Raw genomic sequence first — 27,445 nt, 5'->3', positions numbered from 1 at the left:
AACTACAACTACCTTTTGCTTCTTATAGACCTTCGATCTGGCAGCTTTGGAATTGTTGAGCTTTGTTTCCTCTTGTTCTTGAGATATTTTCAACTCTTCTACCTCCAGGGCTGTAAACAGGTTCTTCATTTCAACAGAAGATGGAGTTCGGGGGTTGATTTGGCAGGATGGTGATCTGTGTCCAGTTTTCCTCTTTCTGTACAAGACTTCCTATCCCTTTGTTGGAGATGCCCAAGGCCTTGAGTTGTATTTCTGGATTTGATTTCTGGTTGTCACAGATGCTTCTTAGTCTTGCCACCTCCTCTCTTAGTTCTTGTACTTCTTTCATTAGAGATTCCATGTGCACACACTTAGCACAAGAAGTCAGACCCTCGCCTTGGATCCTACATTCAGGCTGGAACGAAGAAGAAGCTGTAAGGAGAGTAGCAGCTTTGGGGGCTCAGTGTTTAGCCATACTTCAACTGCAAATGCTTTTTGTACCAGAAAGAAGAGGTCCCAAAGACCTGATCCTATTTTATCCTGTGCCTGTAAGTTTCAATAGGGCTGGTTCTTTGGAAAAAATAAATATATATATATATATATATATATATAAATAACTTCTTCCCTTTTTAAAGTGAGGAAAAAGAAGCCTAGAGTAAACTGATGAGTTTATTTTAAAGGAAAAGTAAAGGTAAAAATATCCTTCTCTTAGATGAATATAAGAGGGAACAGTAAACCTGATTTTATATATAGTATGTATATTTGTACTACAAGAACCCCTGTTAATATCAAATCAGTAACTGCACCTGATAGGAAGCAGACAGCTAAAAGTAAATACAATCAGAAATCATCTCAAAACTGGCTGTAATTGAGATAGACTTGTTTGAAGGGGATAGGCAGTGGATTTAGAAGTATCACCTTGAGGTGGGTAGGCCTAAAGAACCAAAGATCTGTGGACTGTACTAGCTGTGAAACCAATCTCCAAACATCTCATTACCTCTGCTATTCTACAAAGCAGCCTACAAGAACAGACACAGTTTAGAGAAAAAAAACAGAGAAATCAAATCAAAGCACAAGGGTAAGATTATCCAGGTAGATAGGAGTAGGGAATGAACAAATTTGGCATATCTCCAGATAGTGATGTTCCAACCACAAAGGTAGATCTCAAAGGACCATGTGCTGGCCTTTAGCTTCCTTATTACAGGAGGCTAGCCCCTCCTCTGCTTTCAAACCTGACTACAAGACACCAGGTGACTTAGCTATGGGTACAGAAAAGGTGGGGGAAGGGCAGGGGTCTAATGCTTTAAGGAATAAAAGCAAGCAAGAAAACTACAGATAAATATCTTATTTCTCCCAAGACTAGTGCTAAAAATATCAGGGATTTAACAGTTTTGAAATGTACTGCTCAGGTAAACAGATATCACAACTAACAGGTTTTAAAATGCAATGCACAGGTTTAGAGCCAGATAAAAAGCTTTATTTTTCCTTTTTTGAAACAAGAACATTGTGACCTTATTATCGATCCTGGGATGCCCACAAGAACACTGTAATAATACATGTGGGTGATGAAAAGGGCAAGGACCACTCTCCTTAGGGCATCAACTTGAAAAGGGTGCAGCTGGTGCACAATACAGAGCTTCAACATCAATTTCATCACAGTTTCAGACATAAATGCCTCCATACTAAGCATGCTCTCCAGTTTTATACACTAAACAACGCACTGGTCAAATAAGGTGATGCTGGGCCAGTCGTCTAAACTGCCTTCTATTGAATATTTAATTTCGATGTACTAACCACTAACCAACAGAAGCATTCATTAAACAACTATTAATCTACTCCACAAACTGTTCCAAGTGTTTTCCTACCAGAAACAGATATCGGCTTAAGAATGATGGTACACATTAGGCACTTGCAGTCTATGAGTCAAAGGCTCCATATACATATTGAACAGCAAAGTGTAGATCCTTGTGGTACTCTCCATTTAGCTTCCATAAATGTTCATATCTGGCTACCCACCCACAGACCTCACCACTCCTCCTCCAAAAATGCCTGCATCCAAGGATCCTTACCTCATATACCCAAACCAGCAGCCATCACCCCCAAAATACCATAATCTACTTTATCATAAACAACAATGGGGGCCTAACTAGACCAAAATGTAAGCTTCCCTCTTGTCCATTATATACTTAACTGCATCAACTAGGGAAAATGGAGGGAGGGCCAATATGGCAGACAGCTGTATTACCTGCTCCAGCTGCTCCTTTTGGTCTGTTTTTCTTCTTTTCAATTGATAAGCGCAGAGGTAAAGTGAGGGTCTATCTCTCGGAAAGCCCTAGTGCCCCTGAGGCAGGTCCCAAGGACACATTTATGGAGTGTAGAGGCATCTGGAGGCCTCTACTGGAGGCATCTGGAGAAAGGCCAGCAGGAGGAGGACCAGAGACAGGAAGACCAGGCACCCTATCAGCATCTGATATCACACTAAGTCCTGATTAATGACTTTTAGTACTGCAGCCTGAAGCGCCTTTTCCGATGATGAAGCATGCTATGCTATTTCATACCAAAATGGTTGGGGTACCAGGTTCAGATTCAGGTCCAGCTCAAAGACTGGGGATCCGAGTAGAACCTCTGAATGAGGTAAATGCAGTCCATGTTAAAGGAACAGGAAACCAGTGTTGTGAAATTGCTAACAGGGACAGGAAGAAATGAGATTGCTATTAATTCAGTAGATATTGTTTCTCCTCCTTTGCCAGATGAAGGTCAGTAGCTTATGGCCTCCAGGTTGACTAAATTTTCACTGACAGACCTGAACAGTTTCATTTGGAATGTGATAACTGGATTAGGGCTGGCTATTTGTCCCAAAATAACAGCTTTGCATTTGAAAAATCAGAGGCAAGATAAAAAGATCAAAAATATTGAGAAGGATTTGACTATTTTGAAAGACTCTTTGGCAGATGTTAAAACAAAAATGATGGTTTTGCAAAACACAGATAATGCTTTAAGAATAATACTATATTAAATGTGAAGACGGTGGCATTGGTGGGCCCTCCGGGGACAGGAAAATACCTAGTGTACCTGAATGTAACTCACCTTATATTTTCAAAGCACTTAGCCTTCCAAAGTTCCATAGGTTTCTATGGAACTTTGGATGGCTAAGTGCTTTGAAAATGAGCCCCCTTGAGCTACTACAGAAAAGGTGTGAGCAAAATCCAAATTAATAAATTGGAAAATCATGCTAGAGCTACTCATCTGAAGAATACTGAATTTTCATAAGTTACCTCCGAGATTACCTAAAGACGTAGTTATTCAGTATTTAACTGATGTACCAAAGGTTTCTCCTGAATTAATGCCTCCTATAGTACAGATTTACTACCTTCCAACTATTAAGTGAAAATCTAATGAAGATCAGTCTAGATCTTCTGAGCTTCCCACTTTAAATGTTTCAGATACTTTGGAGATTTAGTGACAGTATCCTTTGATTTAAGGTCTGAGAGAGACTGGTTGCTACGCCTTTTCAGGCATAAGGAGAATTTATTTCTGAATAGTAAAATCAGGATTTTTCCAGATGTAACAAAAGAGACACAAAAGCATAGGAAAGAACATTTGTTATTGAGACTTAGGGCTCCTTTTACCAAGGTGAACTAATGGATATATTGCACACTAAATGCCACGCAGCCCATTACATTCCTATGGGCTTCTTAGCATTTAGCGCATGCTAAATCCATTACCGTACCTTAGTAAAAGGAACCCTTAGTGTGTTGCAATTTGGGGCCCTTTTCCTCCTCAAGTTCCTGAGCAAGTGTATTGTTAAGTCAATATAAGTTAATGAAATACATTTTTTCAGCCTGCACAACTGACTTCTTTTTTAGCTGCACTTCACACAGTGCTCTCAACAGTTGCTGTTTTTACAGAGACTGTTCTGCCCCTATTTGCATGGACTAAAATAAACATATCAAATTATACAATATAAACAAATAAATGATTTACAATACTAAAATATGAACTATAAAATGTACATGTACAACATAGACATGAATTATCAACAAAGAGTCATTTTTAGAATATAATTTCATAGAAATAAATTAAAACACCACTGCCCTTTCTTTGCTGTTAATACACATAAAAAAATAAAATATATAAAAAAAAACATACACAATTTTTTTAACAGTTTAAACATTTTTTATGTTAAGAGATGTGATGATTTGTTTATTTTATCTACATATTTATTAATGCATTTTATTTGTTTTATATGGGTGTTTTATTTCTATGAAATTATATTCTAAAAATGACCCTATTTGCATGGAAGCAGGTAATAGGGTTGTGTAACAGGACTACAAGTCTCTGTAGTCTTATGCTCTGGAACAGTCTATGACAGGAAACTACATGACCCAAAGCCTTGTGCCTTATGGGCCTTTTTCTATTGGCTTGCCTTCTTCTCTAAGCATGCTGGAGAAGAAGCCCCCCTCCCTTTTTCTCTCTCCATCAGGTCTGTAAAAGCTAGTCTGCAACATGCTTTCTCTGTGAACTGAAACTGCCTATGCTGTATTTTTGTTGAATGATCCCTTCAAGCCATTGCGATTCCATCAAGATTTTACCAATATAAAGTACATACAGAATTACTACAGCATATTGCTGAAATCCTCCCAGCTTCTCTTGAATGGAGGAAGAGGTGGTTGAGAACAGACTCCCAGTTTGCAAGGCAAAAACTCTTGTCCAGCACATCTGAACTGTTTGATTACTGCATTAAAAAAGATTTTGGTTCAAGAGTTCAGAGTCTTCTCATAGTGATTACCCCTGGGGAAATTCTACGCCTGTTGCCCAGTAGCGCAGAATTCTGTGCAGTCTGCCTTTGCAGGCAGAGTGACACAGATACTGGTAGCAGGAAAGCGACTCCCACCTTCCTTACACATCAATCCAGCATGTAGGAGCAGGAGCTGCACAGTCGCAGGTCAGGCTGCTTCCTCCTCTGCTGTAGCGGTTCACGTGGCTGTACAGCAGCCCACATGGCTCAAAGGAACAGTCTGGCCCGGGATGGAAGAGGGGCAGAAAGCAGCCCGATGTACAGCTCTGCAACTCCTCCTACTGCACTAGGCCAGCGAGTTTGTAGGGGAGTGGGCAGGTCTGTAAAAATGTATGCAGAGGGTGGGTGCAAGGAGGACTGGAAAAAATATGGATATGGTGTGGATGCAAGAAGGGTACTAGAAAAAAGGAGGATGAAGTGTGGGTGCAGGGAGGGGGGCCTGGAATGCAGGTGCAAGGAAGGGGTTGGAAAAAAAGGTGGATGAGGTATGTGTGTGAGAATATGGAGTGGAGGTCTGCATGAAAGCGCATGGGAAATAGTGGTGGGGGATGCATTTCATGCCTAGGGGAGATACCAGCCTTTATAATAGAGGAATTCTGCACACACATTTTACAAAGTGTGCAGAATTTTCAAATTGTTTTGCACAGAATTCCCCCTGGAGTAAGTGATGTTCTATAATCCAGTTTATTTATTTATTTTTACATTTGTATCCTGCCTCAACCCAAAGTGGGTAACAATAAAACATATATAATCAAACAAAAAAATGAACCAACAATCATCCTAAAAATAATCAAAACAAAATATAAATGATATATGTCCCTCCCTAGACAGTGCAAAGACTCATGTCAGTCACGTCAGCATCCTTCATTCCTCTAGAAAGGCCTTTAAAAACCGATGAGTCTTTAAGAGTCGCTTGACCTGTTGAGTATGATCGCATAATCTACTATAATAATTTCCACCGCCAACGTTTTGAAGCTGACTCTGTGGCTTCACTGACGTTGACTCCGTGGCTTCACTGAAGTGAAGGGTGGTTCGTCAGTCTGCCACCATCTCTCTCTGTCCCGCCCTCACGTCAAAACGTGATGACGTTGAGGGCGGAACAGTGCGAGGCAAGGCAACCAACCAACGTGTTTCCCTACTCCTCCAGTCCAAGTGCGGCACCACAGAACCCCCCCCCCCCCCCTCGGCGCATCACCCAAGCCCCCCCCCCCCACCCCTCAAACATCCCCCCCCCCCCCCCCCCGAAGCACATCAAACACCCCCGGCGCATCAAACTCCCTCGCCACCCGCAGATTCCAGTAGTAACGTCCGGCCACTGCTGTTTCTCCTGTTGAGCAGCAGCAGCCGCTACAAAAAGAAAAGCAAATAACGTTTTTAAAAACAGCCCAAATCATTCGCAAATGCCCGACTCTTAAAACGCAGTCTCTGCAGCCGCTCCTCCTCTCGCCTGTCACATCACTGCGCTCCTCTGGGGTCTTCCTCCAGGGGCAGTGAAATTGCAATCGCCATCACGGCATAATGTAAGCCACATTGAGCCTGCCAATAGGTGGGAAAATGTGGGATACAAATGCTACACCAAATAAAAAATATCTCCTGACATGCCAGCAGTGATGCCAAGATTCACTGATTAGGAGTGTGTCACACTCATTTGAAAGCTCACTCTCTCAGCCTAATTTCTCACTCATCAACACTTTACCAGTACACTGATTTTGATCATTGCTTTCATGAGAGGGAAGCTTTTTTAGAGAAGTAAACCAAATGGTCCAACCAGTAGGAAGAAATCTGAGCACACCTTATCCTGCCTACTTCCCTTTCCCCTTTACTTCAAGTACACATTTTCTGGAACCAGGGTATGCTTCTGATTCTGAACAGCAATACACTTCAGTTTTAGACATCATTAAAAAGCACAGACCGTCATATGCCCAGTTTACTTTCTCGAGTCCCACTTTTAAGATCTTTCAACACAGTGTATTACAATATTTATAGTCCTACTTCTTTCACAGGCTCTATCCATGAAAAACATCAGAATATATCTGGAGCACAGGCGGCTGTCGGTCACCTCTCACCTTGCCGTTAGTCGGCGGCTCCTGTATGTAGATATTACTCATTTTGCAGCGGGTGCCGTACGCTCATTAACACCAGATGCACCTTCGCAACAGCCAAACTTCTCAATCTAACCTCCGTCCTCCTCTGAAGAAGCAGCAGCTCAGCTACTCTTCGCCAGCCCTGAACCACCGTCGCGCGGACAATTACGTCATTGAGAAACTGCCAGCGCCTGGCGAGAGTGGGGACGCAAATATAGTGCGGGGCAAGGGGGGTGGGTGCGGAGAACACAGGCTTCTCGGAGCCGGTTTCAATTGCTCAACGCTTGTGGAGCCTGCCCAGACCCTTTCCCTGCACAGTTTAGATTTACATTTTATTATTCATATCCCGCCCTTATCCAGACCGAGATATATATACTCATATAAAAATACGGAAAACATACTAGACAAAATTTAACAAACAGAATCGTTGCCGGTTCCTGGCAATAGATTTATAGTGTATTTTCTTTTCCACCCCCGCCTGATGGCAGACAATGGTAGCATCCTGGTGTCACGTTGATGGTGTTCCGGCCTCCGAGTCCTCCTGCTCCTCGGGGAGAGAGGAGTGAGGGTGTACTAGTAATACTGTGTTGCAGCAGGAGCCGCCAAGCAGGTTTACGTTTTTACTACACTGTTTCCCATGGCTGTCTCAGGTGATTGTTATGGTGCTTTACCTCCTGTTAAATCTGCTTTCAACTCTATGTGGAAAGCCAGGTTGTCAGCGTATGTATAGAGAGTTAAAGACTCGTTTAAATTTTCTGGTACTGTTACAGGATTAAAGAACATATGGTCGTTCCATCACAGCATTTTCCCAAGTAGGAGAAAAAAAAAACTGGTTATACCCCAACTGGATGCCGGATGCCTAAATACTTTAGAACTAAAACCTGTAAATAAGTACCTGCAATACACATCACTTTTTGCTAAGTTCCTTCAATTAGTATATGTAAACCGCTTTGACTGTACCCGCAGAAAGTCGGTATATCAAATCCATGACCCTTTTACTCCCTTTGAATAAGATTTAAGTGTTCTTTTCCGTCGCCTCCATAAGCCAAGAGGGTAATTTTATATAGTAGATCATTTAACTTTTGTGGCCAGCGCCAATATGGACATGTCACACCAGATTTCAAGGGGAAAGTATGCATTTAGATTCTCTTTGAAAGTTACCCCACGAAAAGTGCTTGCCCACATTTAACATATGTTCTTTTTAATATGAGAAAAATTCCTAGTTTAACACTTAACTTTAAATTATACTTACATACTCTGCCCCTATTCAGTTGAAATAAAAATGCTGTGTGTGCATACTTTTACATGTATGTCTCAATTGCAATAGACGGGGGGGCAAGATAAACAGATAGCAGTCTCGTATAACCCAGCGTCTTATATTTCCAAGAACCAGAATTGGAACAGGTTTTTTAAGGTAAAAAGTCATAGACCTCAGTGGCGACTCGTTTCATAAGAGCCAGATCAACTCTTAGTTTGCCTTGCCTCTTCACTGGTCTATAATGACATAAAGCCTAAACTTGGACTCACTTTTGCTATTGTATTATTTAAAGAGATGTATATCATGGCAAGCATTGTGTGGACCGGACCCTGACACAGCCAAACTTGCCATGTGTTGGCCAGCAGTCCTATCATCTATAACAGGAAACAAAAGCTAAGTAGCATATCATTGTAATGCTTTATGAGATATGAGCTAAGCAATGTAATGTTTGGATGTCAACCCATTTTAAAGTCATAAAAAAGTAAAAAAATGAAAATAAATTATAATAAAATAGCAAAAGTGAGTCCAAATTTAGGCTTTAAAAGTCATTATAGACCAGTGAAGAGGCAAGGCGAGCTAAGAGTTGATCTGGCTTAAGAAACGAGTCACCACTGAGGTCTGTGAATTTTTACCTTAAAAAAAAACTGCTTTAATTCTGGTTCTTGGAAGTATAAGATGCTGGGCTATATGAGACTGCTATGTGTTTATCCTGCCTCTATCTACTGCAATTGAGAGATTCATGTGGGCCTACTGAAGCTGATTTATCGTACTTTTACCTGTATGTAGCCCAGGCAATTTTAAGAGAAGCCATTTTTGCTCAGAGTGACACTTCCAGAGATATATATGTTGCAGGCCATACATTAGACCTGGTTTTAGCTCTGTCACAAGCCCCATTTACTTTATCTACAATCTGTACTTTACCTGCTCCTTTTGTGGGAATTGTATGGTTTTCTCCTGTTTGTGGAGATAGAAAAATTCTACATCCTAAACAGTCTGGATTTCACATAGGTTACAATACTGAGACTATCACATCCTTTCTTAGTAAAGTTCATAATGCATTAGATAGTGGATGAGTGCCTTAGTAGTATCTCCGGATTTTTTGGCAGCCTTTGACCGCCTTTTTTCTTTGTGAATCATCATTTGCTAATTACTTAATTAATGGAAATTAGAATTCAGGGACATGTTTTGAACTGGTTTATTTATTTATTTTTTTTAATCTTTATTAATAAATTCAATTTTCACTACAAAGTGTAAATATGCAATCGGCATTATTTTACAAATGAAATTCAAAATACAATTAAGTAATAGAAAAAACTGGTTTATTTATTTATTGCATTTGTATTCCACATTATCCCACCTATTTGCAGGCTCAATGTGGCTTACAGAGTTTTGTTATGACATAGACATTACAAGGTATCAGATATAATTGGTAATGTACAAAGCTTTAGTAAGGGAAGAGAGAAGGAAGGTGTATTGCAGGATAATATAGAAGGTGGATTATAGTAACTGGGTGGTTTAGAGAGGTAGTTATGTGAGGTTATGGGTTCTCTTTGTAGGCCTTGTTGAAGAGATGTGTCTTCAGAGATTTGCGAAAGTTAGTTAATTCGTCAATATTTTTCAAGGCTGTAGGTAATGCGTTCCACAACTGCCTGCTCACGTAGGAGAAGGTGGCCTCTTGTGTCAGCTTGTATTTTAGTCCTTTACAGCTGGGGAAGTGCAGATCAAGAAATTTGCGGGCTGATCTTATAGCGTTTCTGGGAGGCAAGTCCACGAGGTTTAGCATATAGATTGGGGCATCTGTGTGAATGATCTTGTGAACAGTCGTGCAGATCTTGAACGTAATGTGTTCCTTTAGTGGGAGCCAGTGAAGTTTCTCTCTTAAGGGTTTAGCACTTTCATATTTAGCTTTTCCAAAAATATATATACTAGTAAAAAAAAGCCCCGTTTCTGATGCAAATGAAACGGGGGCTAGCAAGGTTTTCTTCAGAGTGTGCATGTGGGAGTGTGTGTGTCCCTGCCCTCTGCCCTCTCTCTCTCCCTCCCCCCTCCGAGTCCAGTCCTTCTGTGTTAAGTTTCCTGCTGTACTGTGTTTGTGTTACAGAGAGAGTGAGGGCGTCTCTGTCCCCTCCCCCCCTCTGAGTCCTTCACTGTTACAGAGAGGGATTTCGTGCTGTGCTGTTTTCCTTCACTCATGGGGAAACCGGATATCTCTGGCGCTTCACACTTCCGGCTGGAGGCTTCAGAACGTTGGTGTTGCCTTTTATATATAGAGATTTTTTTTTTTTTTGTTACATTTGTACCCCGCGCTTGCCCACTCATGGCAGGCTCAATGCGGCTTACATGGGGCAATGAAGGGTTAAGTGACTTACCCAGAATCACAAGGAGCTGCCTGTGCTGGGAATCGAACTCAGTTCCCCAGGACCAAAGTCCACCACCCTAACCACTAGGCCACTCCTCCTGCGGTATTCTGGGCTGTTTGGAGTTTTTTTGATGGTCTGTACTTTACAGCCAGCAAACAGTGCGTTGCAGTAATCCTGATGACTTATTACCATTGACTGTACCAGGGTACGGAAGATATATCTCGGGAAGAAAGGTTTTACTCTTTTGAGTTTCCACATGGCATGGAACATCTTTTTCGTTGTATTCTTCACGTGGGTATCGAGTGTGAGGTTTCGATCAATGGTAACTCCAAGAATTTTCAGGGTTTGTGAGACGGGGAGAGAACAGTATGGTGTGGTTATGGTGGAGTATTTGTTTGTGTTGTGTTGAGAGGTGAGTACAAGACATTGTGTTTTTTCTGCGTTGAGTTTTTGCTGGAATGCATCCGCCCAGGAGTGCATGATTTGGAGGCTTTGGTTGATTTCGTTGGTGATTTTGTTTAGATCATGTTTGAACGGAATGTAGATCGTGACATCGTCTGCATATATGTAAGGGTTGAGGTTTTGATTGGCTAGAAGTTTGGCCAAAGGTATCATCATTAAATTGAAGAGAGTTGGTGAGAGGGGGGATCCCTGAGGAACTCCGCATTCAGGCATCCATGGGGTTGATATGTCCGCATTCGTTGTTACTTGATATGATCTTGTGGTCAAGAATCCTTTTAGCCATTTGAGAACTGTACCTCCTACTCCGAAGTATTCTAGTATGTGTAATAATATTCCATGATTAACCATATCGAAGGCGCTGGACATGTCGAATTGTAGGCGGAGTATGTTGTTGCCAGTTGCTATTGCTTGTTTGAATGAGTTCATTGCGGACACTAGTACAGTTTCGGTGCTGTGATTTGTCCGAAATCCAGATTGAGACTCATGCAAGATTGAGTGTTTATTTAGGTATTCAGTGAGTTGTTTCGTTGCTATTCCCTCCGTGAGTTTGGTTATGAGCGGAATAGAAGCTACTGGGCGATAATTGGTTAGGTCCATTGTACTTTTCTTAGCATCTTTTGGCAGCGTGGGAAAGAGGCCATTTTGAAGCCTGTGGTTTACATGATTCATGAGGTCTATTTTGAATTGTTTGGGTGCGGATCTTATGAGGCTAGTAGGGCAAGTGTCTAGTTTGCATTGTGACTTGGCGTATTTTCCAAGCCATTGTGAGAGTTCATCTAACAAAATCGTGTCAAAGTTGCTCCATGTTCGGTCTGCTGGACATTCCCCAGGTTTTGGGTCTAGACATTCAAGGATGCTTGTGTATTCAATGCTATTGGTAGGTATCATGCGTCGGAGCTTTATAATTTTTTCATTGAAGTAATTCGCAAGATTGGTTGCGGATGGGGTGTCTGTATTATTAGAGGTAACCGGTGTAGTATTTAGGAGTTTGTTTACGAGTGAGAAGAGTTTGTGTGTATCCTTGTAGTTTGGTCCTATTATGGTTTTGTAGTGCGTTCTTTTAGTTTGTCTGATGGTGTATTTGTATTTTCTTTGTAACTGTTTCCAGTCTTTGAGTGTGTATTCGTCTTTTTTCTTCTTCCAGGCTCTTTCCAATCTTCTGATCTGTGTTTTCAGTTCTTTTAATTCTTCATTAAACCATGGTACTGTGTTTTCAGTTCTTTTAATTCTTCATTAAACCATGGTATCGAGTTTTTTCTATGTGAGGTTCTGGTTTGAAGTGGGGCTATGTTGTCTAGTAGTGTTCTGCATCTGTTGTCCCATTCTTGGAGAAATTGGAGCGAGTCTGTAGGTGTTGTCCATTCTTCGGTGTAGAATTGTTGCCAGAATGTTAGTTGGTCTATTTGCCTCTCGTTCAGATCTCTTGTTCAGATCAGTTCTTAGTGATTGCTCTTTTTATATATCTACTCTGAACCAGTGTGTACCTAGGTTTTATTTTTTTTTCCTTTCCACTATTTAACATTTTTTTGAGTCCGTTAGCCTATTTCTTTCAAGATTTTGGCATTAGTTCATATATATATATATATATATATATATATATATATATATATATATATATATATATATATATATTCACACATATATATGAGGGTTAAATGAAGTATTGCCTCCAATTCCATAACTTTTGTTTAAAAGAAAATCTTTTAATTAATTTAAAAAAATAATGCTTGAAACTTGTTATTACATGTATTTGATTTTCTACCTAGTTGCCACACATTTCTGCCAAGGATTTACAAGTTTTTGAAAACCATCGCAAAAGAACTGCACATCTTTTCTCCTCAACCAGTTGCTCACAGTCCTTTCCACTCCTCATGTGAATCAAACAGATGCCCCCAAAGTTATTCCTTCAGTTGTAGAAAAAGATGGAAATCCCATGGCGTTAAGTCTAGGCTGTATGGTGAATTGGCTAAGACTGTGAGGCCCATCTTTGCAATTGTCTCTGAGGTGTGTCATGCAGTGTGAGGCCTAGCGTTGTCATGTTGCAACAAAATTTCCATCTCCAGAACCCTTTTCATTCGTTCTTTCAAAGTTTTCAGGGTTGCAGTGTAATGCTGTGAGTGATTGTCAAATTGTCCTTTATAGGATCATCAACCTTTCTCTGTGAGACTCATCCGTAGCAATCATGGGTTGTCCACTTCATTTCGCACAAATCAGCCCGTTCAGATCCACGGTCTTTACATTTTTTGACCCAGTGAAGCATAGTAGTCATTTCAGTACAGTCATCAACATAAGCAACTTGCATGCGGCAGTGAATTTCAATTGGAGGGACTCCTTTAACGGATAAAATTTCTATTACAGCACATTGCTTAAATCACAGCAATGAGTGCTCACCACATTGTTCCATTTCACAAGCAAAAGCAAAACAGCCTTTTAATATAGACACCTCTCACCAGCTAAGGTGAAAAAATTGATTTCAAAGAACAAAATCCTGCGGCACGACTTGTTTCCGCCAGAATTGTTATACCCATACTAGCCCGCTCCTCAAGACACTTCACTGGCTCCCTGACCGCTTCCGCATTCAGTTTAAACTTCTCGTACTGACCTTTAAATGCATCCGCTCTGCAGCCCCCCATTACCTCTCCGCTCTCATCTCTCCCTACATTCCTCCCCGTGAACTCCGCTCGCTTGACAAATCTCTCTTGTCGTCCTCCTTCTCCTCCATTGCTAACTCCAGGCTTCGCTTCTTTTCTCTCACGGCACCTTATGCCTGGAATAGACTTCCTGGACCTATACGGCTAGCTCCACCTCTTCCTGTTTTCAAATATATGCTGAAAACCCACCTTTTCACTGCTGCTTTTAGCTCCTAGCCACAATTGCCCTCCCCTTGTCCCTTCCTCCCTTCTCACCCATTACTTCCCTCACCCGTAACTGTCTTGTTTGTCTGTATTACTTAGATTGTAAGCTCTTTGTATCAGGTGTTCAGCGCTACGTGCGTCTGGTAGCGCTATACAAATGCTAATAATAATAATAATAAGTGAGTGTATGTAGTGTTTCAGTGCTGCCATCTGTTGATGAATATTGGAAGTGGAAGCATTACTTTTAGACTTCAAATATGCAGACTATTTTTTTAATCTAGTACATTGCCTGGCCAACCCTGTGTAACAGCATCTGTATGAGTTTTTAGAGAAGGTAGCCTCTTGGATATAGAAGGCGATATATCAGATCCATGACCCATGACTTACTGCTTGGTTCTAAACCTAGACATACTATAGTATGGTAGATCCTCTGGTCATTTAAAGTCTGATTATAAAACCCAATTTGTTTTGGAGAACAGTTCTGATAGTGCATTCATTTATTACTGAAATCTTTTATTAAGTCAGGAACACATACAACAATATCCCCATAAAATAAAGGAATCCCAAACCCACCTCCCCCAGACAATCATAAAGCAGATTAATCAAAGATATTAATACATGTTAGAAAACCAAACACAAGTCAGTGCCTTATCCTTCAAACCCTGAACCACAATCAGAAAAGTTCAGTAACCCCCACCCCCACACACACACCTGAAACTCTCCATAACCTATCCTCCCCCCCCCCCCCCTCCCCCTAATGCTGACTGGAAAGAACAAGGTACAGAACTGAGTAACAGAAAATTCAATACTTGACTAAGTGCTGTAGGAGATATCTGTTGCAAATATGTACTCCAGACTTATAAGCGCTTTTAAGAGACAAATGTGCACCAAAAGATTCCCAGAGCATTAAGGTATGAAGTTTATTTCTCCAGTACCAAATAGAAGGGGGGTAGTCCAACAACCAGTGATTAAGGATGCATTTTTCCCCAAAATACAAGATTTGAGAACAAACAATTTATCTCCTCTTCTCTGTAAACCCAGCTGCCCTGTGGAACCAAAAAGAGCTCCCACAAAGGAGACTAAGAGGATAGCCCAACACTAAAGATAAATATTGGAATAGGTTTCTCCAGAACCTGGCAACGTGTGTATGTTATACAACTTCAAAATAATCCTCTTCCAATGAGTTTGTCAACTTTTTAACCTAATCAAACTTATCAAGTTTTATCAATTTTACTATCAGTTTTAATAAAAACGGGAAGAAAAGCCTCAACTGACTCCTTGGCTACAAAGCCGATCAATTCTGGGAGTTCATGCAGTCATCATTGGCTACAAACCTTTCAAAAACTTATTTATTTTATATATGAAGTCCAAACGAACTTTTACTTAGCTTTTGGAGATGCACTGACCCCTCATTTCTCCATATATTTCTGTTCCACAGCCAACCTTCATCAGGGTCCATGAAACACAAGCTCACTCCAGTCTGGCTGTTCAGCTCGGCTTCTCACAATATAACATTTGTACGTTGCCAAAGACCATGATAAAAAGAGTTGTGGCCCACCTTACTCTTAAGCAGCAGGGAGTGTCTGCATAGCCTGCTAAGTAAGCTCTGCTTTGAGAGAAATACACTCTGTAAAGAAATGACACTCCTGTAGCTCTGCACTGTGGACAATTCTAGGTATCACACTGACTACTTCAACCACGTTCGGATAGTGTATTCATTTAAACATCTAGGTGTTATATTTTATTATCAATTGACTTTTGACCTGCAGATTTCTTCAATAGTTCAGAAAGTTTTTTTCAGTTCTCCATCAGTTATATACATTACACAACTGTTTTGATGATGGATTCATTTACACTCTGTTGTATGCACTTTTAATTTCATGCATTGATTATTGCCTTGTGATTTATGCAGATATTCTTACATCTAACATCAAAAGACTTCAAACTTTGCAGAATGCAGCAATCTGCTTCCTATGTCATTCTAAAAAACCTTGATCATATTACTCCACTTTTCGTTCACAAACATCGGCTCCCAGGGCATTATCAGTCAAAGCCTTTTCTAATGACTGTCCTTCTTACCTTGCCTCTCTGATTGAAACTTATATGCCTCTGTGTTGTTTGCTCTTTCAGGGCCCCATTTACAGAGGCAGCGCACACTAATCATTAGCGCACGCTAAAAATGCTAGCACGCCTTTGTAAAAGACCCTCTCAATGATCATTGCTTAATTTTCCCGTTCCTATCTTGAATCTACTAGACACTCATCCTTTTTTGCTTGGCACCAGTACTCTAGAACTGTTTGCCTTTACACATATGAGGGGAATTGTATTTTAAGACCTGTAAAGTATCTGTGTGGGAATGGGTGGTATATGGCTCTGTTACTATAGGAACACTCCCTCACTGAAATGGAGCCACCTTAAGAATAAGTATGTTAGCCTGTGTGGCCACCAAGCACCAAGATAGGGCTCATGGGTAGAGCAGGAAGTCATAAGCCCTCTGGCAGAACAGATCAGGGAGTCCCTGAATGAAGGAATTCTCCCAGGGTGTTTTTGTTAGCTGCCATTCCTAAGAGGAGCCCAGGAAGAGGAGCAGCATCACAACAGACCTTGCTTCCCTATATGTGGCAGAAGCGGAAATTTATTTAAGGTAAACCTAGTATCTTGGAATCTGGTTGACCTTGTGACTTTGGAAGTCAGGTCCAAGCTGAGCACAACTATGCTGAGTATTGAAAGACAGAACTTGAACTTTGGGGAATCCAGGACAGAAGCAAGCGGTTTGTGCTGCCTTTTGAAGCAGCAGATTAGTATATGTTGTGGGCTATAGGAGCAGGCCATAGGAGAAAACTTATGAATATAAGAAATGACTTTGGGGCTCATTTTCAAAGCGCTTAGACTTACAAAGTTCCTTATGTTACTATTGGACTCATTTCGAATGAGACAAAATGTTTAAAAAGTGGCATAAAGCAGCATTTGGACATTTTGCTTGCTAAAATGTTCAAATCGCTATTTTCAACACACATTTGCTAAACTCTTTTCTATGCTGTTCATCCACAGTGCATTCAGATCAGAAGAGGGTGTGTTAAGGGTGGGATTTGGGTGTTCCTAACACTTGGATATTTTTCTGCCATAACGGAACAAAACAAAAACATCCAGGATTAAAACTATGATGTTTTGAGTTAGACGTGTTTTAATAATGACTAAGCTACAAAAAAGTGCCCTAAATGACCAGATGTCCACTGGAGGACTAAAGGAGTGGCCCTCATTACTCCCCCAGTAGTCACTGACCCCCTTCCACCTGTTGTGTTTGGTTGTGAGACCTTGGACCTAGGCAGAGGCCTAGGGCAGACTGAGCCCACGCTAGTACAGAGACTAAAAGGATACAAAGCCCAGCACACTCGGAGAAACCAGAGAGCACCACCAGGAAGGAAAGACAGAACACTCATATTTATTTTATTTATTTATTGCATTTGTATCCCACATTTTCCCACCTATTTGCAGACTCAATGTGGCTTACATAGTACCATTGGGCGTTTGCCCAGTCGGTTGATAACAAATACAAGGTTGTATAGTGGTCGAATGAGGTATGTGTGGAGGGTCGGAAGGGTTGAAGGTTGTATGTTGTCCAGTGCACTCATTAGGCATGCTATTCTTTGGGTGAAGGGTTTACATAGGGTCGTTGGGGTAGGCCACAAGGCCGAACTAGAACCCAAACACACAGGAAGAAAGGGGAAAGAAACAGAACAAGGTCCCCTAAGAGAATACTAACCAGGCAGCACACGCTGCAGAATACAGCCACAAATGAAAGGTGCAAAGACTATTCACGCAGGCACAAACAATAGCTAGAGGGTTAAAGGCAACAACACGCAAAGAGGTAGTTCACACTGTGCCTAAAAGCACAGTCGTGCAAAAGAGCAACTCACACAGGCTCAAACAGCAGAAACAGCAAGTAAAGGGTAACTACACAAAGAGGCAGCTCGAAGCCACACAGAGAGAGAACGCACACTGTGCCACACACACAGACAAATGGAGAATCACAAGGTAAGCTCACAGCTGAGGGAATTAACGCTAGAGAGGCATATTTTCAAAGCACTTAGCCTTCCAAAGTTCCATAGAAACCTATGGGACTTTGGAAGGCTAAGTGCTTTGAAAATATGCCTCAGAATGTCCTATACAAGCAGAGGTAGTTTTAAATAGGGTCTGGAATCTGCCTCAGATGTCAGCCCAATCCCTAACACAGCCAATCAGGACCAAGACCCTGTTGCCACCATGCTTGTCTCAGTAGGATTATCACACCACCCCCCAAGATGTGAAAGAAACAGTACATGACAGCCTCTATGACAGCCTCTGATGTTATAGCCAGTCCTATTGGAGCAGCAAGTAGGTCCCTGGAGTCTCTTAGTGGTAGGTGCAGTGCACTGTGGAAAAGAGGACCCAGGCTCATAGTCCACTCTTAGCAGTTACATTTGTGGTAGAATGTGTGAGCCCCCAAAAACCTACTATACCCAAATATAGGTGACACTTGCAGCCATAAGTACAATTGGGTACAATAAGTTTTTGGTGGCTTTTGGAGGGCTCACCATATAATTTAAGAGGGTAAGGGTGAGATGTGTACCTGGGACCTTTTATGTGAAGTCTACTGCAGTGCCTCCTAAGGTGCTCCACAACTCTGCTGGGTTCTCTGTGTGGCAGTGTACTAAGAGTGCTGGTTCCTCCTACAATGGCTTCATTTTGTGCATTTTTCACTTGGATCTTTTTTTGGGTGTTTTTTTTTTTTTTCTTTCGAAAATGGACCAAAACGATAAATGCACAGAGCACAAAAATATCTAGCAAGTGGCAATTTAAAAGAAAAAGATAAGCATTTTGCTATTTAAAAAATCACTATCAGGCATATTTTCAAAGCACTTAGCCTTCCAAAGTTCCATTGAAACCTATGGAACTTTGGAAGGCTAAGTGCTTTGAAAATATGCCTCTATATTTGCCACCTGGATTCTGGACATTTTGAGCAAAATGTCCAAAGTCGGACTTAGACATCCTATCAAAAATACCCTTCTATGTAATTTTGTAAGTATAATTGCTTTCCAAAGAGCTTTCAGGGAGCTGCGCTTGGAGCTTTAGGGCCATAGATGGTTCATGGCCCTATTTTGTAATATCTATTATTTGTTATGTATTGATTTCTCTTTCCTATAATTTATATATCTCCTTTTCTTATTTTTTTCTTGTTTTTATTGAATTGTAAACTGCATCAACTTTCTATTTAGAAGATGGAAGTATATCAAATTTTAATAAATATTAATAGTAATAATATATAGCTATGGAGGGAAAATATCATTCGGCTCGTGGCTGTGATTCCTGTGCCTCCAGCAGAGGCACATCAGGGTCGCTATTCCATTTATTTTGTGGTGCCCAAGAAGGACAGCTCTTGCCGGCCCATTCTCGATCTCAAGGGGTCTGAACGTCCAGCATTTTTGTAATGGAGACCTTGCGTTCTGTCCTCACGTCCTTTTACCTCAAGAAGGCGTACCTGCATATTCCCATGTAGCCACCACACCATCACTTTGTGGTTCTGGGCGAGCATTACCAGTTTTGGGCCATGCTGTTCAGTCTGGCCACAGCGCTGCGGACCGTCTCCAAAGTCATGGTGGTGGTGGCAGCAGCCTTTCTAGGAAAGGAGGGTGTTGATACACCCTTACTGGGACGACTAGTTGATCAGGGCGTCCTCTCATGTGGAAAGCATGCAGGCTACATCCTGGGTGGTAGGTGTTCTTCAGTTCCCGGACTGGGTGGTCAACTTCAGCAAGAGCAGGCTGAAGCCCTCTCAGTCCCTCGAGTACCTCGGGGTGGTTCTGGACACACAATGGAGGATGGTATTCCTCCTGGAGGCCCACCAGCAGAAGCTGCAGACCCAGGTTTCTAATCTGCTTTTGTGCCGTCCCCTCAGGCCTAAGACTACATTCAGGTCTTGGGGTCGATGGTATCCACATTGGAGGTTCTACCGTGGACTTGGGCTCGCATGTGGCCGCTTCAGCTCTCTCATTGCTCCAGCATTAGTCGCCATTGATGGACGGGTATCATCGTCGGCTGCCTTGGATGGTGCTGGCTAGGTGTTGGTGGCTCAGTTCAGTCAGCCTAGCCCAGGGCTCCTCCCTGGCAGCTCTGGACTGGGTGGTGGTGACTACAAATGCGAACTGTGTTCTCCCCTGGAGGCACGGTGGTCGATAAACTGGTTGGAGTTGAAGGCCTTCCTTGGCCTCATCAGGGGCTGGGAGCTCCGTGTCCTGTCTGACAATGCGTCAGTGGTAGCATATATCAACAGGCTGGGTGGCACCAAGAGTGCTCCCTTCTGGCGGAAGCATCTCTCCTCCAGTGGATGGATGCTCACTTGGCTCGCCTCTCAGCGGCGCACATTGCGGGCGACCTCAACGTGGAGGCAAATTTTCTCAGCCGTCACCTGCTGGATCCGGGGGAATGGGAACTCTCCTGGGCAGCATTCTCTCTGGTGACAGAGCATGGGGTGGGGGGGGGGGGGGGGTTCCAGATCTCAGTTTTAATGGCTTCCAGTCTAAACGCCAAGTTGCCCTGATTCTTCAGCCGCAGATGAAATGGAGGGCTGGTGGCGCTGGACTCCCTTCTTCAGCAATGGCCATCTGGCCTCCTGTATGCCTTTCCTCCATGGCCTTTGATCGGCAGGCTCCAAGGTCGCATTTTTTTGTAATCTGAGGGCAGTGATTCTGGTAGCCTCAGACTGGACCTGATGGCCGTGGTATGCGGACTTTGTCCACCTTCTAATTGACGAGCCTCTTCGACTGCCAGGAGAGACCGGTCTCCTACTCCAAAGACCAGTTGTGATGGAGGATCCCTCCCCCTTTGGTCTTATGGCTTGGCTCTTGAGAGGGCAACCTTGAGGAAACGGGGCTGTTCGAATCTGGTGACCTTGTAGCATGTGTGGAAGATGTCCACATCTGTGGCTTATACCTGCGTTTGGAGGGTCTTTGATGCCTGGTGCAAGGAGCGGAATGTGGTTTCAACTTCCACATCGTTGGGCCAGCTGCTTTCATTCCTGCAGGATGGCCTTGCAAGAGGTTTGGCACTGGGGTCGCTGAAGGTGCAGGTTGTGGCGTTGACCTGCTTCAAGGGCCAGATCCAGGGTTATTCCTTGGCTTTCCATCTGGACGTGGTCTGTTTTCTTCAGGATTACCCATCTTAGTTCTCATCGCTCAATTTACCCTGAGTGGCAACTTAAATGTTGTTCTTCGAGCATTGCAGAAAGTGTCTTTTGAGCTGTTGGATCATACTTCTCTTAAGGATCTTACCTTGAAGTTGGTGTTTCTTGTGGCAATGGTGTCGGCTCGTCGAGTTTCAGTTGCAGGTGCTTTTGTGTCGGGGCCCCTTCATCCATTTTAGGGAGGCGTGTGTCACACTTTGGACGGTACCCTCTCCAGTTTCCATTTGGATCTGCCTATTTCTCTCCCTTCATTCCGTCGGGAAGACTACCCTGCCGACTTTCGTGCTCTACTTTCTGGACATTCATTGAGTGCTGCTATGGTACTTTGAGGTTACCAACGATTTCCTGAGATCTAATCATCTCTTTGTCTTGTTTTCTAGTCATAAGAAGGGGGAATCTTGCGTCCAAAGCTACGATTGCCCGCTGGCTTTGGGAGGCCATCTCAGCAGCCTACATCCTGGCAGGGAAGTCTCTGCAGTTCCAGTTGAAGACCCATTCGATCAGGGCCATGGCTGTTTTTTTTCGGAGGCACAGACTGTCTCAGTTGATGATATTGCTTGGCTACAAGGTTCTCTGTTCATACTTTTTCAAGGCATTACAGGTTGAACATTCTGGCGCAGCATTTGGAGCAGCGATGTTGTCAGTTGGGGTTGAAGAATCCCATCCCTCTTGAGAACTGCTTTTTTACGTCCCATTCGTCTCTGGATTGATGTGGGAGATGCTGTGGAAGGAAAAATTAGTTTCTTACCTGATAATTTTCTTTCCATTAGTCCCCACAGATCACTCCAGAGGCCTGCCCTGTTGATCTCGGTTCTGTTTTTGGAAGGTGGCTTTCGATGGATGCACCACATGAAGAATCCTTTTGCTGCACCTGGAATTTCAGGTGTGTTACACATTTAAATAAAAACAAAACACAAGAAGAAAGAGAAAAGACTACTCACCCCACCACACTGCACGTTACATTTTGCTTCAGTCACAAACGTCCAAGATGGACATTTCATGATGGACCCTTCCTGTTGTTAAGTTGGAAACATAGAAACATCCTCAGTAACCACTAACTCTTTCTTTCCTAAGGGATCCCACATGCCTGTCCCACACTTTCTTAAACTCTGCCACAGTCCCGGTCTCCACGACTTCCACCAGGAGGCTATTCCACGAATCCACCACCCTTTATGTGAAAGAGTATTTTCTTAGATTCCTCATAAGCCTGTTTCCTCTTTTCATTATATGCCCCCTCATTCCAGAGTTTTCCTTCATTTCAAAAAGGCTCAACTCCTGTACATTAACTCCACTGAGGTATTTAAACGCCTCTATCATATCCCCTCTCTCCGTCTCTGGCTGTCTTTTGCTTGTGGTGCCATGGCTTTAGCTGGCTGGCAGTTTCTAGCGTGTTGGCTAGGTTTTGGGCTTGTTGCCTGGTTGTTGGGAAGCAGGGAAGTTTTTTTTTTTTTTTTGGTTCTGATATTTTGGGTGCCTCTCTGCTTTGGTATCCCTCATACTGAAAGGGAATCTGCCACACAGGATCCTATATGGCAGAAATCTGTTGTTTCTGGTGTTTTCTCTAGCTCCATCTGCTGTTAGGTGGACATAACCCATTTGTCTCTGGATTGATCTGTGGGGACTAAACCGGATAGGAAAGGAACAACCACCACCCAAGAACACACACACACACACACACACACACACAAAAAAAAAAATATATATATATATATATACACCCAAGGCCTCACCTCAAATATCGTGTGCAGTTTGGGTCACCACATCTCATAAGAACATAAGAATAGCCATACTGGGTCAAACCAATGGTCCATCTAGCCCAGTATCCTGCTTCCAATGGTTCCAATCCAGGTCATAAGTACCTGGCAGAAACCCAATTAGTAGCAACATTCCATTCTACCAATCCCAGGGCAAGCAGTAGCTTCCCCCATGTCCATCTCAATAACAGACTGTAGACTTTTCCTCCAGGAACTTGTCCAAACTTTTTTTTAAACCCAGATACACCAACCGCTGTTGCTACATCCTCCAGCAAAGAGTTCCAGAGCTTAACTATTCACTGACTGAAAAAATATTTCCTCCTATTTGTTTTTAAAGTATTTTCATTGAGTGTCCCCTGGTCTTTGTACTTTTTGAAAGAGTGAAAAATCAATTCACTTCTACTTGTTCTACACCACCCAAGATTTTATGGACCTCAATTATATCCCCCCTCAGCTGTCTCTTTTCCAAGCTATAGAGTCCTAACCTCTTTAGCCCTTTCATCATATAGGAGGAGTCCCATCCCCTTTATCATTCTGGTTGATGTTCTTTGAACCTTTTCTAATAACACCATATCTTTTTTTCACATACGGCAATACTCGAGGAGGTCGCAAAAAAAGATACAACGGAATTAGAAAAGGTACAGAGAAGGGCATCAAAAACGATAGAGGGGGGGTGGGACAATTTCCCTATAATAAAAGGCTAAAGTGTCTAGGGCTGTTCTACTTGGAGATGAGATGGCTGAGTGGAGATATGATAGAGGTTTATAAAATTCTGAGTGAAGTGGAACGGGTAGACATGAAATGCTTGTTTACTGTTTGCAAAAATACAAGAACTAGGGAGTATGCAATGAAGCTACTAAGCAGTAAATTTAAAACAAATCAGTGAAAATATTTTTCCCCAAGGGCAAGCTGGCCATATCGGTCTCGCATGTGGGTAATGTCATCCACAGAGCCCAGTGCGTAAAAAATGCCTAGCATGCTTTCCCTTTAAGAGTTTGAGGCAGCGCTCCTACCGCACATGCGTGGGTGCCTTCCTGCCCGAGTTGTGAGTGTGTGACCAACAGCCTTTCTTCTATAGTGAAGAGAGGTCTCTTCTGTTAGCGGTTCTCTTCAGCATGCTCGTTTTTTGCTTATAAGGTTCCTTCCCTTGTGGGTTTTTTAATCCTTTTTCCTTCAATTTTCTTTCCTTTTACCAAGTTGTCCCTTCCTATATATTTTCTTAGAGTTTGTTTTCTTTATTTTTTTCAGCTCTGAAGGCCTGAGCACTGGCTGGTTTACATCGAAATTTTTTTATTTAAATTTGTTTTTGCTTTAAAATTAAACTGAGGGAACCACGTTCTCGCGGCAGGAGGGAAGGCACTCGCTCATGCGCAGTGGAGCTCGGCTCGCGCTTCACAAAGGTCTGACTTTTTTTTACTTTGGCATAAATGCCGGACCAGGTGATACAGATTGGCGTCTACTCACTTGTGAGTATATGAAGCCTGTTGTCCTCGGAGAATACCTGCTACAGCTAAGTATCTTCGCTTTATGTGCTTTGGCTGTATGAGAGAACCTGTTTCAGCTGTGCTGATCACCCTGAAAGGCCCTACCTGCATTGTACAGACCAAGTTATCAAGTTTATGAATTGCTTTTCAAGTTGTGTTAGTAAAGCAAGTTGAAGTTTATTGCAACCGAGACTGCTAATTATCGAGTGAGTGCCTACCCAAATAAGTCCAGCCCTGGCCTCCACCCAGCTTGTGTGAATCTGCCAGTGAGAGCTCTGTGTATGGCAGAGAGAGAAATATCTGTTTTTGTGATCCTGGGTAAGGATTGAAGTAACCCCGAGATGAGGAGCTGAGCCGGAGGAGTGTGCCTGGGGTTACATATATATCAGTCAAACATCAAGAAAATTACAAATTAGGTTAGCAGAACATCGGAGTGCCCTTAATCGTAGTAAATGTGAGGCACCCATAGTAGAACATTGTTTGATTCATCATTATTCGTTGATTTATTATCATTCCTTTTTGGGATTTAAAATGTTTTCTGTTTGATTCAGTTCCTGTGGACAATAGAGGTGGTGACAGATGTTTGCAGCTTCTGTGAAAAGAACTACAATGGATATTTAAACCTGACACAATACAGCCTAAAGGTTTAAAGTCCAGCATTGAATAGCACCATTTTCTATAAATTTGTTTTAAGCAAATGTTCTATAAGAGCTCATTTAGAATATTGTGTACAATTATGGAATTTGTCCAGAGGGTGGCTACTAAAATGGTCCGTGGTCTTTGTCATAAAGCATATGGGGACAGACTTAGTCAGTATGTATTCTTTGGAAGAAATGCAGGAGAGGGAAGATATGATAGAGACATTTAAATATCCATGCAGCATAAATGCTTAGGTGGTGAGTGTTTCAATTGAAAGGAATCTCTGGAGCGAGGGGGCATGGGATGAAGGTGACAGGGGATAGACTCAGAAGTAACCTGAGGAAATACTACTTCATGGAAAGGGTGGTGAATTCGTGGAACAGCCTCCCGGTGGAAGTGGTGGAGACAAAAACAGTATGTGAATTTCAAGAGAGCTTGGGACAAGTACATAGGATCTGTAAGGGATTAATAGAGAGAGTTAGATGACATGCATGGTCTTTATCTGCCTAATTTTTCTCTTATGTCTGGTCAGATTTTGCTTTAAGTACCAGTAGATACTCCAGGCCACCATTTTAAGTGCTCAGAAAATGGGTTGAGACTGTGTGCACAGTGAGTATTATCCATTTCTAAGGAATGTTTTTGGCTTTTGGAATACACTTCAAATTTTGCTTTTTTTTGGACATATTGGAGCAAGGTTATATTACCCCCCTGAAGCAGCAGTAAAGACTTTGAAACGGTGGCCAATGTTAGGTTAAATACTTTTGTGACCAACTGAGCCTAGAAAAAGCTAAATGTCACATTTTTTGGCTGAAAAGTTTGAGCTCACTGTGAGTTTATCTTGTTGGGCAGACTGGATGGACTATACAGGTCTTTATCTGCCGTCATCTACTATGTTACTATGATGTGATTGTACAGTTTGAAGGTTTTTTTTTTCCTATGATTGATATTTTGCATGTATAAATTTAAAAATCCATGCTATAACTGAGGCTTTTTCCTTCATGATACACTGTTTCTTCCAATTGGTGATTTTAAATCTCTGAACACACAAGTTTAGTGAAGTTGTTTTGTATGGTAAGACCTAGGGAAGCCTGGTTTAAATCCCACTGTGATTCCTTGTGACCCTGGGCAGATCACTTATCCTGCCATTGCCTCAGGTGCAGACTTAGGGGTCTGTTTGCTAAACTGCACAGCATTGCTGACACAGCCCATTCAAAGTAAATGGGCTGTCTTCTCTAGCGCACTGCCAGCCATGTTAGTGGCTTAGTAAACCCCAGCATTTGATTTTTAAACTTTCCTGGGACAGGAAAATACCGACTATACCGGAATATAACTCGCCTTGATCTACAACTGAAAAGGTGTGAACCAAATCCAACTGCTGTATCCTATTGAGACCAGCCCATTGGAGGAGTGTCTGACCAAGGTCCTATAAATTCAGTCTTAAGAACGCCACAGATATTGTTCAAGGATGGGAGCTAAAACTATTCCTAAGTGGGGCAAAAAAGTGGGTGGAGGTGAATTGATTTTTCACTCATTCAAAACGTATAAAGACCAGGGGACACTCAATGAAATTGCATGGGAATACTTTGACAAATATTTCCTCTTATTTGTTTTAAATCAAAGAACAGTTAAGCTTTGGAACTCGCTGCCAGAGGATGTGGTAACGGCGGTTAGCATATCTGGCTTTGAAAAAAGATTTGGATAAGTTCCTGGAGGAAAAGTCCATAGTCTGTTATTGAGATGGACATGCCACTGCTTGCCCTGGGACTGGTAGCGTGGAATGGTGCTACTAATTGGGTTTCTACGAGGTACTTGTGGCCTGGATTGCCCACTGCTAGAAGCAGTATACTGGGCTAAATGGTCATCCAGTATGGCTATTCTTATGTTCTTATTATATTGATACATCTAGCCTTGCATGCCAACAGTTCCTTATGCACTGCTATTTGCTAAGCCTTTTACCCAGTTGTTGTAATAATCATTTTTATAAGTATATGTGTGCTTGGGTTTTCTTTTTTTATTCTTGTGTTGCAGACTAAGAAAATGAGGCTGACTTACCCACGCTCTAGTTGTAAGTCTGTCATTTCTTGTGTATGTGCAGTATAGTTCCTTACCTTTAATCTATGGATACCAAGATCACATGAGCATCTTTGAATGTTAGAGAAAGAATAACAAGCCTGATAATGCATTTCTTGGCTTAGAACAGACTTAGCCCCCAGATGGGCAGAGCACTGTGTGTGTTTAGTAGCACCATAGAAATGGAAGTAGCTGATTATACATTCATTATCAGCTAGTTTGTCGCTGTTCATCCTTTGAATTCTGTTTTTCCCTTTTTCTGGTCTAAAACTGAGGGGTCCTTTTACAAAGGCACGCTAGCATGTTTAGCGCACACTAAAAATAAGCATGAGCTAAAATGCTACTGTGCCTTTGTAAAAGGACCCCTGAGTGAATTAACCCTGTATTATAATACTGAGTGCTCTCCCTGTTCTCTGTTTTCATATATTTTGACACTGCTTAGTCTCCAGCTTCCTTGACTATTATATCGGTCCGTGAAATGGA

General features: G+C 42.2%; 2 protein-coding genes across 2 annotated transcripts in view; one reads left to right on the top strand and one right to left on the bottom strand.

The window, feature by feature from the left end:
* CWC27 (CWC27 spliceosome associated cyclophilin) overlaps positions 1 to 7,044 on the bottom strand; it is a 365,379-nt gene extending 358,335 nt beyond the window's left edge. Inside the window, exon 1 of the mRNA XM_030193180.1 lies at positions 6,844 to 7,044. Coding sequence (XP_030049040.1) covers positions 6,844 to 6,885 — 42 coding nt within the window. The 5' untranslated portion in view covers positions 6,886 to 7,044. The remainder of the gene's footprint in view (positions 1 to 6,843) is intronic.
* Positions 7,045 to 7,131: 87 nt separating this feature from the next.
* The window catches only part of SREK1IP1 (SREK1 interacting protein 1), a 63,223-nt gene continuing 42,909 nt past the window's right edge, over positions 7,132 to 27,445 (top strand). Inside the window, exon 1 of the mRNA XM_030193181.1 lies at positions 7,132 to 7,511. Coding sequence (XP_030049041.1) covers positions 7,499 to 7,511 — 13 coding nt within the window. The 5' untranslated portion in view covers positions 7,132 to 7,498. The remainder of the gene's footprint in view (positions 7,512 to 27,445) is intronic.

This window comes from Microcaecilia unicolor, chromosome 2, assembly GCF_901765095.1.
Source record: "Microcaecilia unicolor chromosome 2, aMicUni1.1, whole genome shotgun sequence".
Lineage (NCBI taxonomy): Eukaryota > Metazoa > Chordata > Amphibia > Gymnophiona > Siphonopidae > Microcaecilia > Microcaecilia unicolor.
The sequence above is the reverse complement of the archived record's forward strand: the minus strand, read 5'-3'. Positions and strand labels throughout refer to the sequence as shown.